The sequence below is a fragment of the Sminthopsis crassicaudata genome, chromosome 3 (assembly GCF_048593235.1).
Source record: "Sminthopsis crassicaudata isolate SCR6 chromosome 3, ASM4859323v1, whole genome shotgun sequence".
Taxonomy (NCBI): domain Eukaryota; kingdom Metazoa; phylum Chordata; class Mammalia; order Dasyuromorphia; family Dasyuridae; genus Sminthopsis; species Sminthopsis crassicaudata.
This window is the reverse complement of record NC_133619.1, coordinates 417,540,269-417,553,871: the sequence shown is the minus strand read 5'-3', so window position 1 is coordinate 417,553,871 and position 13,603 is coordinate 417,540,269. Positions and strand designations below refer to the sequence as shown.

The window sequence follows — 13,603 nt, the reverse complement described above, 5'->3', positions numbered from 1 at the left end:
CCTATTCTAACTAAAATTCATCTCTTTTCAATGGTCCTCAAACTTTTTAAATAGGGGGCCAGTTCACTGTCCTTCAGACTGTTGGAGGGTCAGACTATAGTAAAAACAAAACTCACACTCTGTCTCTGCCCCTCAGCCCATTTGCCATAACCAGGCAGGCCACCTCTGGCCCACAGGCTGGAGTTTGAGAACCCCTGCTTTAGATACTCCAGTCTCCAGTCACTCTAAATACTATTTCTGATCATTGGAAACCAATTAAAAGAGTTCCCTGTTTCTTTTCAACAAGATGCCATGTCTCATGTGTGCCTTTTTAGTAAACATCCTTGGGATAAATTCATGTCCTGTAATCTTATTAAATTGTAATTGATCTTTTCTGATTGGAGGATCCATTATATTTATTTGGGTCTTTCCTGATGAAATCTCTTTTACGTTCTCCCCCAGCTGTCCTAGCAAATCAAATTGGGGTGCTTTAGGATTTTGTTGTTTTTCATTTGTTTCACTTGTGTCTGACTCTTCGTTAATCATAGCTCATTTTATAGATGATAAAATGGGCAAACAGGGTTAAGTGACTTTGCCAGAGTTACAAAGCTAGTAAGCATCTGAGACCAAAATTGAACTGAGAGAGAGGAGACTTCCTGGCTGTAGGACTATCCATTTCTTCACCTAACCTATCTCTCTGGACTTTGGAATACATTATTCCATATCCCCCATTCTCTGTAGTTCTCCCACAATCTTTAGAGCAGTGGGCATTGTCTTCAGGATTGCTTCCCCCCAGTGCTTTATGATAAAAGGATCAGCAGTATCAGTGTGGTACAGTTCTCAGATACTTCCTTTTGTAGGGTTCAGACTTCATAACTAATTATAATCATAAGAATAATCAATATTTACATAGCACTTACTGTGTGCCAGATGCCATGCTAAGCATCTCAGTTTTTATTTCCTTTGATCCTCACAATAACCCAAAGGGATAGGCTCTATTATTATCCCTATTTTACAGGAATACAAAGGCAGATAGGTTAAGTGACTTAACCAGGGCCACAGCTAATATGTGAGATAATATTTGAACTCAGGTCTTCCTAAATCCACATGATCCATTCACTGTGCCAGCAGCTACCCCAACTATCGTCGTCAAAGATTATACTTCCAGACCAAGAAACAACATTTTACAGATTTTTTAGGATACCACTTGCTTGATCATTTTAAGAGTCTGTCCTCCCTCTAAATTAAGAAAGAAAAGGAAATTTATTTATAAAGTAACAAACATTTACAAAAGCCAAACAGATAAAATAAACCTATAATTTTGATTTTGCTTTATGGAAAACTTTTAAAACTTTAAACCATGATAATAATTTCCAAAAAAGGTACTTTGAAGGGAAGATAATTATCAGAATTGTACTGAATACAAAATAAATTGTGTATAGAAAATTAAAGTATTAGCAATTATCATATGGTATATTATGATTCAGAAAACATTTTCTTTAGTATAATTTATAACCCTTCTGGTTATACCTGAAAAACAGAAATTTGTTATTTGATTTCCCCACACTTAACCTCTAAAAATGTAACACATTTCAGTTATATTGTTGTGCTTGTTGCATTCAAAGCTAAGTAATTAGCTAAATAGTTTTTCATAACTTTTTATCCTTTGTAGGAAAATTATGGATTTGATAAAATAGAAGTTCGAGACAATGGTGATGGGATCAAAGCTGTTGATGCACCTGTGATGGCAGTAAAGCACTATACTTCAAAAATAAACAGTCATGAAGATCTTGAAAACTTGACAACTTATGGTTTTCGTGGGGAAGCCTTGGGGTCAATTTGTTGTATAGCTGAGGTAAGATAAAAAATTTTGTTAATATTTTTCTGTGATCCTTTATATTCTGGAATGTATATTTCTTAGTTGTGAACCTGATTCTTCCCATCTCTCCCTTTTTTCCCTCACTTGTTTAAAATTGACAAATAATCTTTTACCTTTGGGTTTAGTATTGACAATTGTTAGGAAAAAAACAATTCTTTTTTGTTTGTTTGATATCCAGTTAAGTCTGTGTTCACTTTTCAGAGCTGCCACGGAGTAATTAATAAATTTGTTTGCTAGATGGCAGCACTATACTTGCCTTTGTTTGTGTGTGTGTGTGTGTGTGTGTGTGTGTGTGTGTGTGTTTTGTTTGTTTGTTTAGTTTTTACTTTAGGAGTACAAAGTAATGGATGTAATTTCTGTATAAGTTTACTGCTTACAATAACTGTCTTTCTTTTTTAGTTTAAGCCTGTAAGATTCTAAGTTTAATTACTTTTCATTTGCATTTTTATACACTCAGTAAATTTGAAATATGAATAGTTAAAGTAAGCTTACTCTTCAGAATTAAGAAATGAGAGAAAACCTTTATCCATTGATTATTTTAACAAAAGATAACTGGTATTTCCTTATGAATAATTTTGGCTTGCATAATGTGTTATTAAATTAGTTGAAATATTGTGGAATGTTATAAGATTCTGTAACATTTTCTTTCCTAAAAATTTTTAGGCATTACAAAGAACTTTGTATTGTACCATGTTGTCTTATCCTAATTTATTTTATTATTGTCTGTAAGAAAGTATCTATTACTAATAAAATAACAGCCTTGATATTTATTTTTAATAATAGTTTTTTTTAATTTTCAAAATACATGCAAAGATAGTGTTCAACATTCATCCTTGTGAAACCTGATGTTCCAAATTTTTGTCCCTCCCTTCCTCCCACCCTCCTCCTTGGTGGACAGCATGTAATCCAATATAGAGTAAACACGTGCAATTCTTCTAAACATATTTCCATATTTATCATGCTGTACAAAAAAAATTAGATCAAAAAGGAAAAAAAATGAGAAAGAAAAAAAAGCAAATCATCACAACAAAGGTGAAAATACTATATTGTGATCTACATCTAATCCCCATAGTCTTTTCTCTGGATGCAGATGGCTCTCTCCCTCACAAGTCTTTTGAATTGACCCAAATCACATCATTGTTGAAAAGAGCCAAGTCCATCAGAATTGATCCTCACATAATCTGCTTGTTGCTGTGTACAATGTTCTCTTGGTTTTTATTCACTTCACTTAGTGTCAATTCATGTAAGTCTCTCTGAAATCATTTTGCTGATTATTTCTTATAGAATAGTATTGCATTACATTCATATACCATAACTTAGTCATTCATTAACTGATGGACATAACATTCAGTTTCCAATTACTTGCCATTACAAAACGGGCAGCTGCAAACATTTTTGCACATGTGGGTCCTTTCCCCTTTTTTATGATTTCTTTGGGATATAGATCCAGTATAAACCCTGCTAGATCAAAGAATACTCACAGCTTAATAGCTCTTTGAGCATAGTTTCAAGTTCTCTCCAGAATTGTTGGATCAGTTCACAATTCCACCAACAGTGTATGAGTGTCCCAGTTTTCCCACATCTCTTCCAGAATTTTTCATCTTTTCCTGTCATCTTAGCCAATCTGAGAGGTGTGTAGTAGTATCTTAGAGTTGTTTTAATGTGCATTTCTAATCAACAGTGATTTAGATCAATTTTTAATGACTAGAAATGGCTTTAATTTCTTCATCTGAAAATTGTGTTCATATGTAGCAACTGGAGGATGGCTTGTATTATAAATTTGAGTCAATTCTGTATATTTTTTAGAAATGAAGCCTTGATGGTTTTCCAACTGATACATGGTCAAAGGATATGAACAGATAATTTTCAGATGAAGAAATTGAAACTATTTCTAGTCATATGAAAAGGCACTCTAAATCACTATTGATCAGAGAAAGGCAAATTAAGACAACTCCGAGGTATTACTACATACCTCTCAGATTGGTTAAGATGACAGAAAAAGATAATGACGAATGTTGGAGGAGATGTGGGAAAACTGGAACTCTAATACATTGTTGTTGGAAATGTGAATGAATCTATCATTCTGGAGAGCAATTTGGAACTATGCTCAAAAAGTTATCAAACTTTGACCCAGCAGTGTTACTACTGGGATTATATCTCTCCAGGCCTCTCTGGTCATTTCTTACAGAATAATAATATTCCATAACATTCATATACCACAATTTATTCAGCCATTCTCCAACTGATGGGCATCCATTCAGTTTCTAGTTTCTAGTAACTACAAAAAGGACTGCCACAAACATTTTTGCCCATGTGGGTCCCTCTCCTTTCTTTAAGATCTCTTTGGGATATAATCCCAATAGTAAATAAATGAAGCCTTGATCAAAATTCTTGAATATAAATATTTTCCCCCAGTTTTCTGTTTTCTTTCTAATCTTAGATACATTGATTTCCCCCCCCAACCCTTTTTAATTTAATATAATCAAAATTATCCAATTTATAGCCTTGATATTCAGAATCAACCTTTTCAGAAAAACAGTTGCTGCTTCATCAGTTAACACATTTGTTGAATGCTTGCTATAACAAGATAGTACATGAATCTTTTTTTGAAGAATGTTCATGACCATTGACAAAGAAAAAAAATGGAATAAGAAAAGTTTGACCTGTTCAAGGATATATACCATCCTTGTGTCTATGTCACAGGATGATGAGAAGGGAACAAGCATTTATTAAGTCTGTAATAGGTACTAGACCCTATGTTAAGTGCTTTACAAATATTGTCTCATTTTATTCTCGTAACAACCTGGGAAGTAAGTACCATTGTTAGCTCCATTTTACAGTTGAGGAAAGTAATGCACATAGAACTTAAGTAATTTGCTCAGGCTCACACAGCTAATCAGTGTGTGAGGCTAAATTTGCACTCACTTGTTTCTTCATACTTCTAGTTTACCACAGTATATGAAACAGTATATGTTTGGTAAATGATTGTTCATTATAAGCACTGTAAGTCAGTTAACATTCTTGCTTTTGAATGAAAAAGCATAAATTAAATACTTACATGCAAGGCATTGAAAATAGGAAAATAAGACAGACTACTCATTGGAAGCTTACATTTTGATTGGGGAGACAATGGATTTAGGAGGTGTTAGCTGGGTAACTAGGTGGCACAAGTGGATAGAGGATTGGGCCTGCAATCAGGAAGACTCATCTTCCTGAGTTGAAATCTGGCCTCAGACACTTACTAACTGGGTAAGTCACTTAACCTTGTTTGTCTCGATTTTCTTGTCTGTAAAATGAGCTGGAAAAGGAAATGACATCACTCATTATATGGCAGCTAGATAGCACAATGATTAGAGTACTAGGTTTGGAATCAGGAAGACTTATATTCTCATAAGTTTAAGTCTGGTCTCCTACACTCACTAACAGTGTAACCTTGGGCAAGTCATTTAACTTTGTTTGTTTTAGTTTCCTCATGTGTATACTGAGTGTATACTGACAAACACTCCATTATTTCTGCCAAGAAAACTTCAAATAGGGTCACTAAGAGTTGAACACAACTGAACAGTAACAACAAAAAACAAGCTGCAAGTCAGATGGAAGGTCCAGAAGGAAACTTCGAATCAAGATGGCAGAAGTAACAGAATAGTCCAGATACTAAGCATAGTCAGCAAGACTTAAAAAAAGAGTATCAGATCAAATAATAATTAAGAAATTGGGGGGAAAAAACTGTACTATATTCATCCAACCTATGCTGGCATGGGGCAACACCCTAAAGATTAAAGACAATAGGGTGTGGGTCTTCTTAGAGGTGCTGGAGGAAAAAACAGAATGTGGAAGCTTTTTCTTTTTCTTTTCTTTTTTTTTTTTTTTGCTGAGCCATGTGGGTTAAGTGTCTTGCCCAGGGTCATATTAGCTAGGAAGTATTAAGTGTCTGAATCTAGATTTGAACTCAAGTCCTCCTGCCTTCAGGGCTGGCATTCTATCCAGTGGCATCTAGCTGCCCACGTGGAGGCTTTTAAAAAACTTTAGTGGAATTGGGAGCTTATAGCAGCATTCTATACTAGGAATAAGAGAACTTGATTTCTTACTGTAGAAATCTATAGTGAAGAAACTCTGACCTTCATATACCAGGAGTCAGAATATAGACTCCTAGAATCTCTAATTTTGTTAACCATCCACAAATAATTACACCTCTAAATGAGGAAGGTCCTTAGGAGCAGTAACTCCTGAGAGCTTCAGAAAAGAAGCCCCTGGGCAATCAAATACTAGCATTGTTCAGAACCTAGTAGCAAGAACTATGTAAGTGGTAAATTACATATCAAGAAGGTAGTGATGAATCTGTACCTTCAAGGGCTCTGAAAGTTTTTCAGTACACTAACCAGACCTTGAAGAGCTCAATGCTCTAGCTACAAGATTCAAGGCAAGGTTGAAATCTCTGTCTCTAATAGAGGTGAATATGAAGACCGGCAGAAATAATATAGTTTGGAGACATATATATACACACATACACCCACCTATCATCATAAAGGTGGCGGCTGCCATGTTATATCTAAGAGTTATTAGATCAAAGCCAGGGTATATACAAAAAATAATATGAGTAAGGAGAACACACTGACAATAAAAGTTTTATAGACCTAGGACATGAACTAAGAAGAAAAAACATCATAGCAATTGCACACTGAATCTTAGATAAAAATATGACTTAAGAACAAGTCCTCCTAAAATTCCTGGAAAAGATAAAAGGGATTTAAAAAAAAAAGGGATGTTATGAAGTAAATGAGACCTCTAAAAGAAAGAATTGGAAAGAATAGCAAGCTTTATTCTTGGTGCAAAACTTTCCCAAAATAAATGACTTCTGAAAATTAAGGTAGACCAAGGACAAAGCAGTGAGTTTTTGAAGCAACAGAAATAATAGAATAAAAACAAAAGAGAAATTAAAAAAAAGAAAAGGAAGAATATATATCTCTTTTCACAAACAATTATTCTAGAAACAGGTCAAGGAAAGAGTTACTACAAAATTCTAAATACTATATTTCAAGAAATTTTGAAAGAAGAAAACATTACAGACATAATAAAATTTAAAACAGAAGAAAATAGAAAGAATCCTCAAGTTACCTCCTCAAAGAAGCCTCAAAAGAAAACTCCCATAAACATCATATGTAAAATCCAGAGCTTCCAGATCAAAGAAATACTGCAAGCAGGCTGAAACAAGTTCAAGTACTTAACAACCTTAGTTGGAATTAATTAAGACTTCTGCTGTTATCTTCATCAAGTAGAGGAGAATGAACAAATGATATAGATATTTGAAAGGACAAAAGACAAAAGTTCAAAATAACTTACTCAATAAAACTTAAAGGAGAAAACCCTTTAGGGAGGAAAAAGGTGAACCTTAGTGAGTTCTTAGAGGACATTCTAATCACATTCCTGATGAAAACAACAAAGTTGAATACAAATGTTGAAATACAAACACAGGAGTTAAGAAAATACTGAAAGGTACATTGGTTTGAACATTTGGAAGGTGATACAGAGGCAGGTGGCTCAGTAATTAGAATGCTGGACTTGGAGTCAGGAAGGCTTGTTTTGTGACTGTGAGCAAGTCACTTAATTTCTATTTGCCTTGATCCACTGAAGCAGTGAATGGCAACTCATTCTAGTATTTTGGCCAAGAAAAATCCAAGGACAATATTGCCATGCTTTGGTCCATGTGGTGCTGTAGAATCAGACATCACTGAACTACAGCAAAAAAAATGAGCAAGGTAGCTAAAAAGCCTGGAAGAGGAGGTAGGGCGAATTTTATTTTTATCCAATTAACATGAACATAATTTTAAACATTTACTTTTTAACTTCTCTCTTTTAAATTATTTTTACTGCCCACTTTCACTGAGAAGACAGTTTGATATAGATGATACATGTGCAATCACACAAAACATATTAGTCATGTTGTGAAAGAAAACACAGACAAAAAGTTCCAAGAAAAATAAAGTATAAAAAAAAGTATGCTTTGATCTGCATTCAGACTCCAATTCTTTCTCTGGAGGTAGATGACATTTTTTCATCATAAGTCCTTTAGAATTGTCTTGGATCATTGTATTGCAAAAATAGTTATATCATTTACAATTGATCATCTCACAATATTGCTTTACTGTGTGCGATGTTCCTTTTCTACTTATTTCACTGTACATCATCAGTTCATGTCTATTTTTCTAGATTGTTCTGAGTGTATCGTACTTGTCATTTCTTATAGCACCAAAGTACTCCATCACAATCATATACCACAATTTATTCAGCCAGTTCCCAATTGATGAGCATGCCTTCAGTCCAATTTTTTGAGATCACAAAAAGGACTGCTATAAATATTTTTGCATATATAATAAGTCTTTTCCCATTAAAATTTTTTTCTTTGGGATATATAGTAATAGTATTGTTTGGTAAAAGAGTATATGTGGCTATGATGCCTTTTGAATAAAGTTCCAAATTGCTCTTCAGAATCAGCTTATTACTTCACTATTAGTTTTTTAGTTTTCTTCCATCCCCTCCAATATTTGTCATTTTCCTTTTCTGTCATATTAGCCAGTCTGATAAGTATTTTGTTCCTCAGAGTTATTTTCTTTAGCATTTCTCTAATCAGTAGTGTTTCAGAACATTTTTTTCCGTGACTGTAAATATCTTTGATTACTTTTTTTGCCTGTTCATTTCCATTGACTATTTATCAATTGAGGAACGGTTCTTTTTTACAAATCTTCCTAAACTCTATATATTTGAACAATGAGAACTTTATCATTTTTTTATAATATTTGATATAAATATTTGATAAAATTTGATATAATTTTTTTCACAATTATGATTACTGTGTATTTCCCTCCATCTTACTTCTCTTTCCCCTCCCTAATTTATCCTCTCCCTCTCTCTTTCTCCTCCTTTTCCTCTCCCCCCCACCCTTTTACTTTTTCTTTCTTTTTGACTACTGCTTTCCCCAATCCATCTGTCCTTCTATCAGGCCCCCTCTTTTCCATTATCCCCATTCTTCTCCTATTTTTCTGTAAGATAAGATAGGTTTCTATAGCCAACTGAGTATGTCTGCTATTCACTTTTTGAACCAGTTCTGATGAGAATAAGATTCAAGCTCTCTCTTCCACCATTCACTGCATACTAAGTTATTGTAATCATCTTGTTTTCAACTGGACTTCAATAACTTTTTTTTTTAATAGTTTTTATTTACCAGATATATGCATGGGTAATTTTACAACATTGACAATTGCCAAACCTTTTGTTCCAATTTTTCTCCTCCTTTCCCCCACCCTCTCCCCCAGATGGCAGGTTGACCAATACATATTAAATATGTTAAAGTATAAATTAAATACAATATATGTGTACATGTCCAAACAGTTATTTTGCTGTACAAAAAGAATCAGATTTTGAAATAGTGTACAATTAGCCTGTGAAGGAAATCCAAAATGCAGGCGGACAAAAATAGAGGTATTGGGAATTCTATGTAATGGTTCATAGTCATCTCCCAGAGTTCTTTCGCAGGGTGTAGCTTGTTGTTCATTACTGCTCTGTTGGAACTGATTTGGTTTATCTCATTGTTGAAAATGGCCACATCCATCAGAATTGATCATCATATAATATTGTAGTTGGAGTATATAATGATCTCTTGGCCCTGCTCATTTCACTCAGCATCAGTTTATGTAAGTCTCTCCAGACCTTTCTGAAATCATCCTGTTGGTCATTTTTTATAGAACAATAATATTCCATAATATTCATATACCACAATTTATTCAGCCATTCTCCAATTGATGGGCATCCAATCAGTTTCCATTTCTGGCCACTACAAAGAGAGCTGCCACATACAGGTCTCTTTCCCTTCTTTAAGATCTCTTTGAGATATAAGCCCAGTAGTAACACTGCTGGGTCAGAGGCTATGCACAGTTTGATAACTTGACTTCAGTAACTCTTTTTTTTTTTTTTTTTTTACATTTTTTTAAAATTTTTTATTATTATATATATATTTTATAATATTATCCCTTGTATTCATTTTTCCAAATTATCCCCCCCTCCCTCTATTCCCTCCCCCCGATGACAGGCAATCCCATACATTTTACATATGTTACAATATAGTCTAGGTACAATACATGTGTGTAAATATAATTTTCTTGTTGCACAATAAACATTAGAATCCGAAGGTACATGCAACCTGGGCAGACAAATATTAGTGCTAACAATTTACATTCACTTCCCAGTGTTTCTTCTCTGGGTGTAGTTATTTCTGTCCATCATTGATCAACTGGAAGTGAGTTGGATCTTCTTTATGTTGAAGATTTCCACTTCCATCAGAATACATCCTCATACAGTATTGTTGTTGAAGTGTACAGTGATCTTCTGGTTCTGCTCATTTCACTCAGCATCAGTTGGTTTAAGTCTCTCCAGGCCTCTCTGTATTCCTCCTGCTGGTCATTTCTTACAGAGCAATAATATTCCATAACCTTCATATGCCACAATTTACCCAACCATTCTCCAACTGATGGACATCCATTCATCTTCCAGTTTCTAGCTACAACAAAAAGAGCTGCCACAAACATTTTGGCACATATATGTCTCTTTCCGCTCTTTAGTATTTCTTTGGGGTATAATCCCAGTAGTAGCGCTGCTGGGTCAAAGGGTATGCACAGTTTGATAACTTTTTGGGCATGGTTCCAGATTGCTCTCCAGAATGGCTGGATTCTTTCGCAACTCCACCAGCAATGTATTAGTGTCCCAGTTTCCCCACATCCCCTCCAACATTCATCGACTTCAGTAACTCTTAAAAAGAGTGAGGCTGAAGACTGCTCTGCCTCATTTAAATCCAATTCATACATAAGTCGAAACATTAATCTGGTATGTCATTGGGTCCTCTTTGAAAATAAGTGATGAATAACAATTATCTTCCCATGTAGGAATATAAATAGTTTAACCTTATTGAATCCCTTATGATATCTCTTTCCTGCTCTTCTCTTTATGGTCCTCTTGATTCTTGTATTTGCAAATCAAATTTTCTCTTCAACTCTGAACTTTTCATCAGAAATGCTTCAAAATCCTCTTTCATTGAATATTCATCTTTTTTCCCTTTTGCCAGGTAGGTGATTCTTGGTTGTAATGCTAGCTCCTTTCCCCTCCAGAATATCATATTCTAAGCCCTGTGCTCCTTTAATGTAGGAGTTATTAATAATAAATCTTGTATTAGCCTAACTGTAGCTTCATGATATTTAAATTTTTTCTTTTTGATTGCTTGCAGCATTTTCTCATTGATTTGGGAGTTCTGGAATTTGGCTATAATATTCCTAAGTTTTTCTTTTGGGTTCTCTTTCAGGAAGTGCTTCTTTCCCTATTATGTCCTCTGGTTCTAAAATATCAGGGCAGTTTTCCTTGATCATTTCTTAAAAGGTGATGTGTAAACTTTTTTTTTTTTAAGTAGTTAATTTGAACTTTGTATTCTTGAAATTTATAATATTTAATGTAATAGTAATTTATAATTATAAAATAGGTCTGTGCATGTCTATTATCTATGACTGTGAGTCACAGATTATTTTCCATATATTTCAATTCTGATGACACTGAACAAATTTTAATTTAATTTAATTTTTTTTTTTTGTATTTTGAAGAATAAGATATTAGGTTCCATTATTTGTTGCTACATTAATTCATTTGAAATGATAGAGAACCCACTTTACTTTTTCTTATTTCATGCCATCTAGACTGGAAAATATTTGCCATCTGCTAGTGTGTTTAAGGGGTGAATGAGTTAAGATCTATAAAATGCTTTGAACTTATTAAACCAAAGACACTATGTAACCTTACAAAGTATTAGCATCATCTTCATCTTATCATCACTCTTCTCTTACAGATGATAGTGTAATCACTTATTCAGGACCATCCAGCCAGCCACTGGCAGAGTTAGTACTAGAACTCAGTTCCAGGCCATCCTTTGCTTATGACACCAACTTGTGTCAGGTGGCTAGCTCTTTGGAGAATAGAAATAGAATTCAGTTGACCTTGGCATTTTGGGAAAGAGAGTATATAAATACAAGGCTCCTTTTAAAGGTACAATCATAGGATAATTCATTTGGAAGAAAAAAAAAATGCCTCCATGAAATTATAAGAACCAATCTATTCTTTTTGGGAAGGGGAATTTGTTAGTAGGTATTTGAATTGTATTAAGTACAATTTTAGTTAATTTTAGGAAGACTTTTGTTTATGATTTTTGAGATACTAGAAAGTAGTTTGAGAAAGAGCTTGAAGAGTTGCTTAAATATTGAGGCAGGTAGTTATATAGTTTGGGTATATAATACTGCCTGATGATAAGTAATATTATGTGTTAAGAATAGTAAGAAAGCTAACATCACTGATTGATGAAGTTGACATGTTAGGAACTGGAATTTCCACCCCTTAACTCATCTTCCCTCAAGATTCCCTGTTACATTTGATCATTTTTTTCCCTTTCAGTTTGTCTAAAGGAGACAGTGAAGAAAAAGTTGATATTGGAAATTATCATATGGCCTCTGCTAAATTCAGAGTTATATTTTCATGGCCAGAAGTTGCAATTTAGTAATCCTTTTCATTTTGAAAAAGACAGTTTCTATAGTTTGGTTTTTTTTTCCCTTGACCTTATTTATATATGGTATTTATGCAAAGTTATCTTGAGTATAAAAATTTTTATCTCTCGTATGCAAAGGAGCATGTGGTTCGACATGTACTAGAAAATTTTGTGTATGTATACATATAGCTTGTTTTTTAAAAACTTACTTTGTATATAAATTGCAAATGGAAAAAAGTTGACTTCTCAGTTATAAAAGTATTAATGTGATTCTATTTAGAAGCAAACTTTACATTACATTTAATATATATGTATAAATATAATATATAAAAATTTACTTTGTATATAAACTGCAAATGGGAAAAAAGTTGACTTCTCAGTTATAAAAGTATTAATGCGATTCTATTTAGAAGCAAACTTTATGTTTAAAAAATATTTTACAAACAAAAATTTTTTTCAGGAACAAAACTTAGGTAAATAATAATTCCAAACACAGCTTTCTGTTTATGTCACAATGAAAATATAATCTACAAAACTCACTGTAAGTAATTTTCAGCATAAAACATTTTTATTTTTCCATCCTAATTTTATCTGATTTTGTGAATAATGAAAGTTGTCACAGAAGTTAAAATGTCTGATTTAAGTAGTTACAAGTAAGAATAATTTGAAATCTAAGTTAGTTTATGGGCCTACTTTATATATTTAAAAAATCATTTTATTTGAATTTTTTATTTTAGGTTTTAATTACAACAAAGACAGCTGCTGACAACTTCAGTACCCAGTATACTTTAGATAACAGTGGTCATATAGTTTCCCAAAAGCCTTCACATCTTGGACAAGGTAAGAAAGAAATTTTGCAATGCTCTTTTCACTTTTTCTTTTTTTCTATATCTCATTCGGCAGATTTCAAAACTTTTTGTATAAGTTGTACATCCATTTTTGTTTCTTCTGAACATTTAGTTGAAACTACTAAGGCTAGTTGCTTAAAGACTAATTCTCAGCCCAGATCCTGACCAGCCACATAAGAAATGTTTGTAATTGTATGAGGGGAATAGGGCAAGAGAAAATTAAAGTAGCATGCTCTTGATTTATGACAATATATTATGTAAAAGCAATAAAAGTAAAAATAGATGACTGATTATCAAAGTGTTACAGATGAAATTCACTCATTCAAC

The 13,603-nt window shown here is 33.4% G+C and overlaps 1 protein-coding gene across 1 annotated transcript in view; it reads left to right on the top strand.

The window, feature by feature from the left end:
* The window catches only part of PMS1 (PMS1 homolog 1, mismatch repair system component), a 129,173-nt gene that overhangs the window by 20,034 nt on the left and 95,536 nt on the right, over positions 1 to 13,603 (top strand). The window contains 2 exon segments of the mRNA XM_074302871.1: positions 1,652 to 1,834; positions 13,166 to 13,268. Coding sequence (XP_074158972.1) covers positions 1,652 to 1,834; positions 13,166 to 13,268 — 286 coding nt within the window.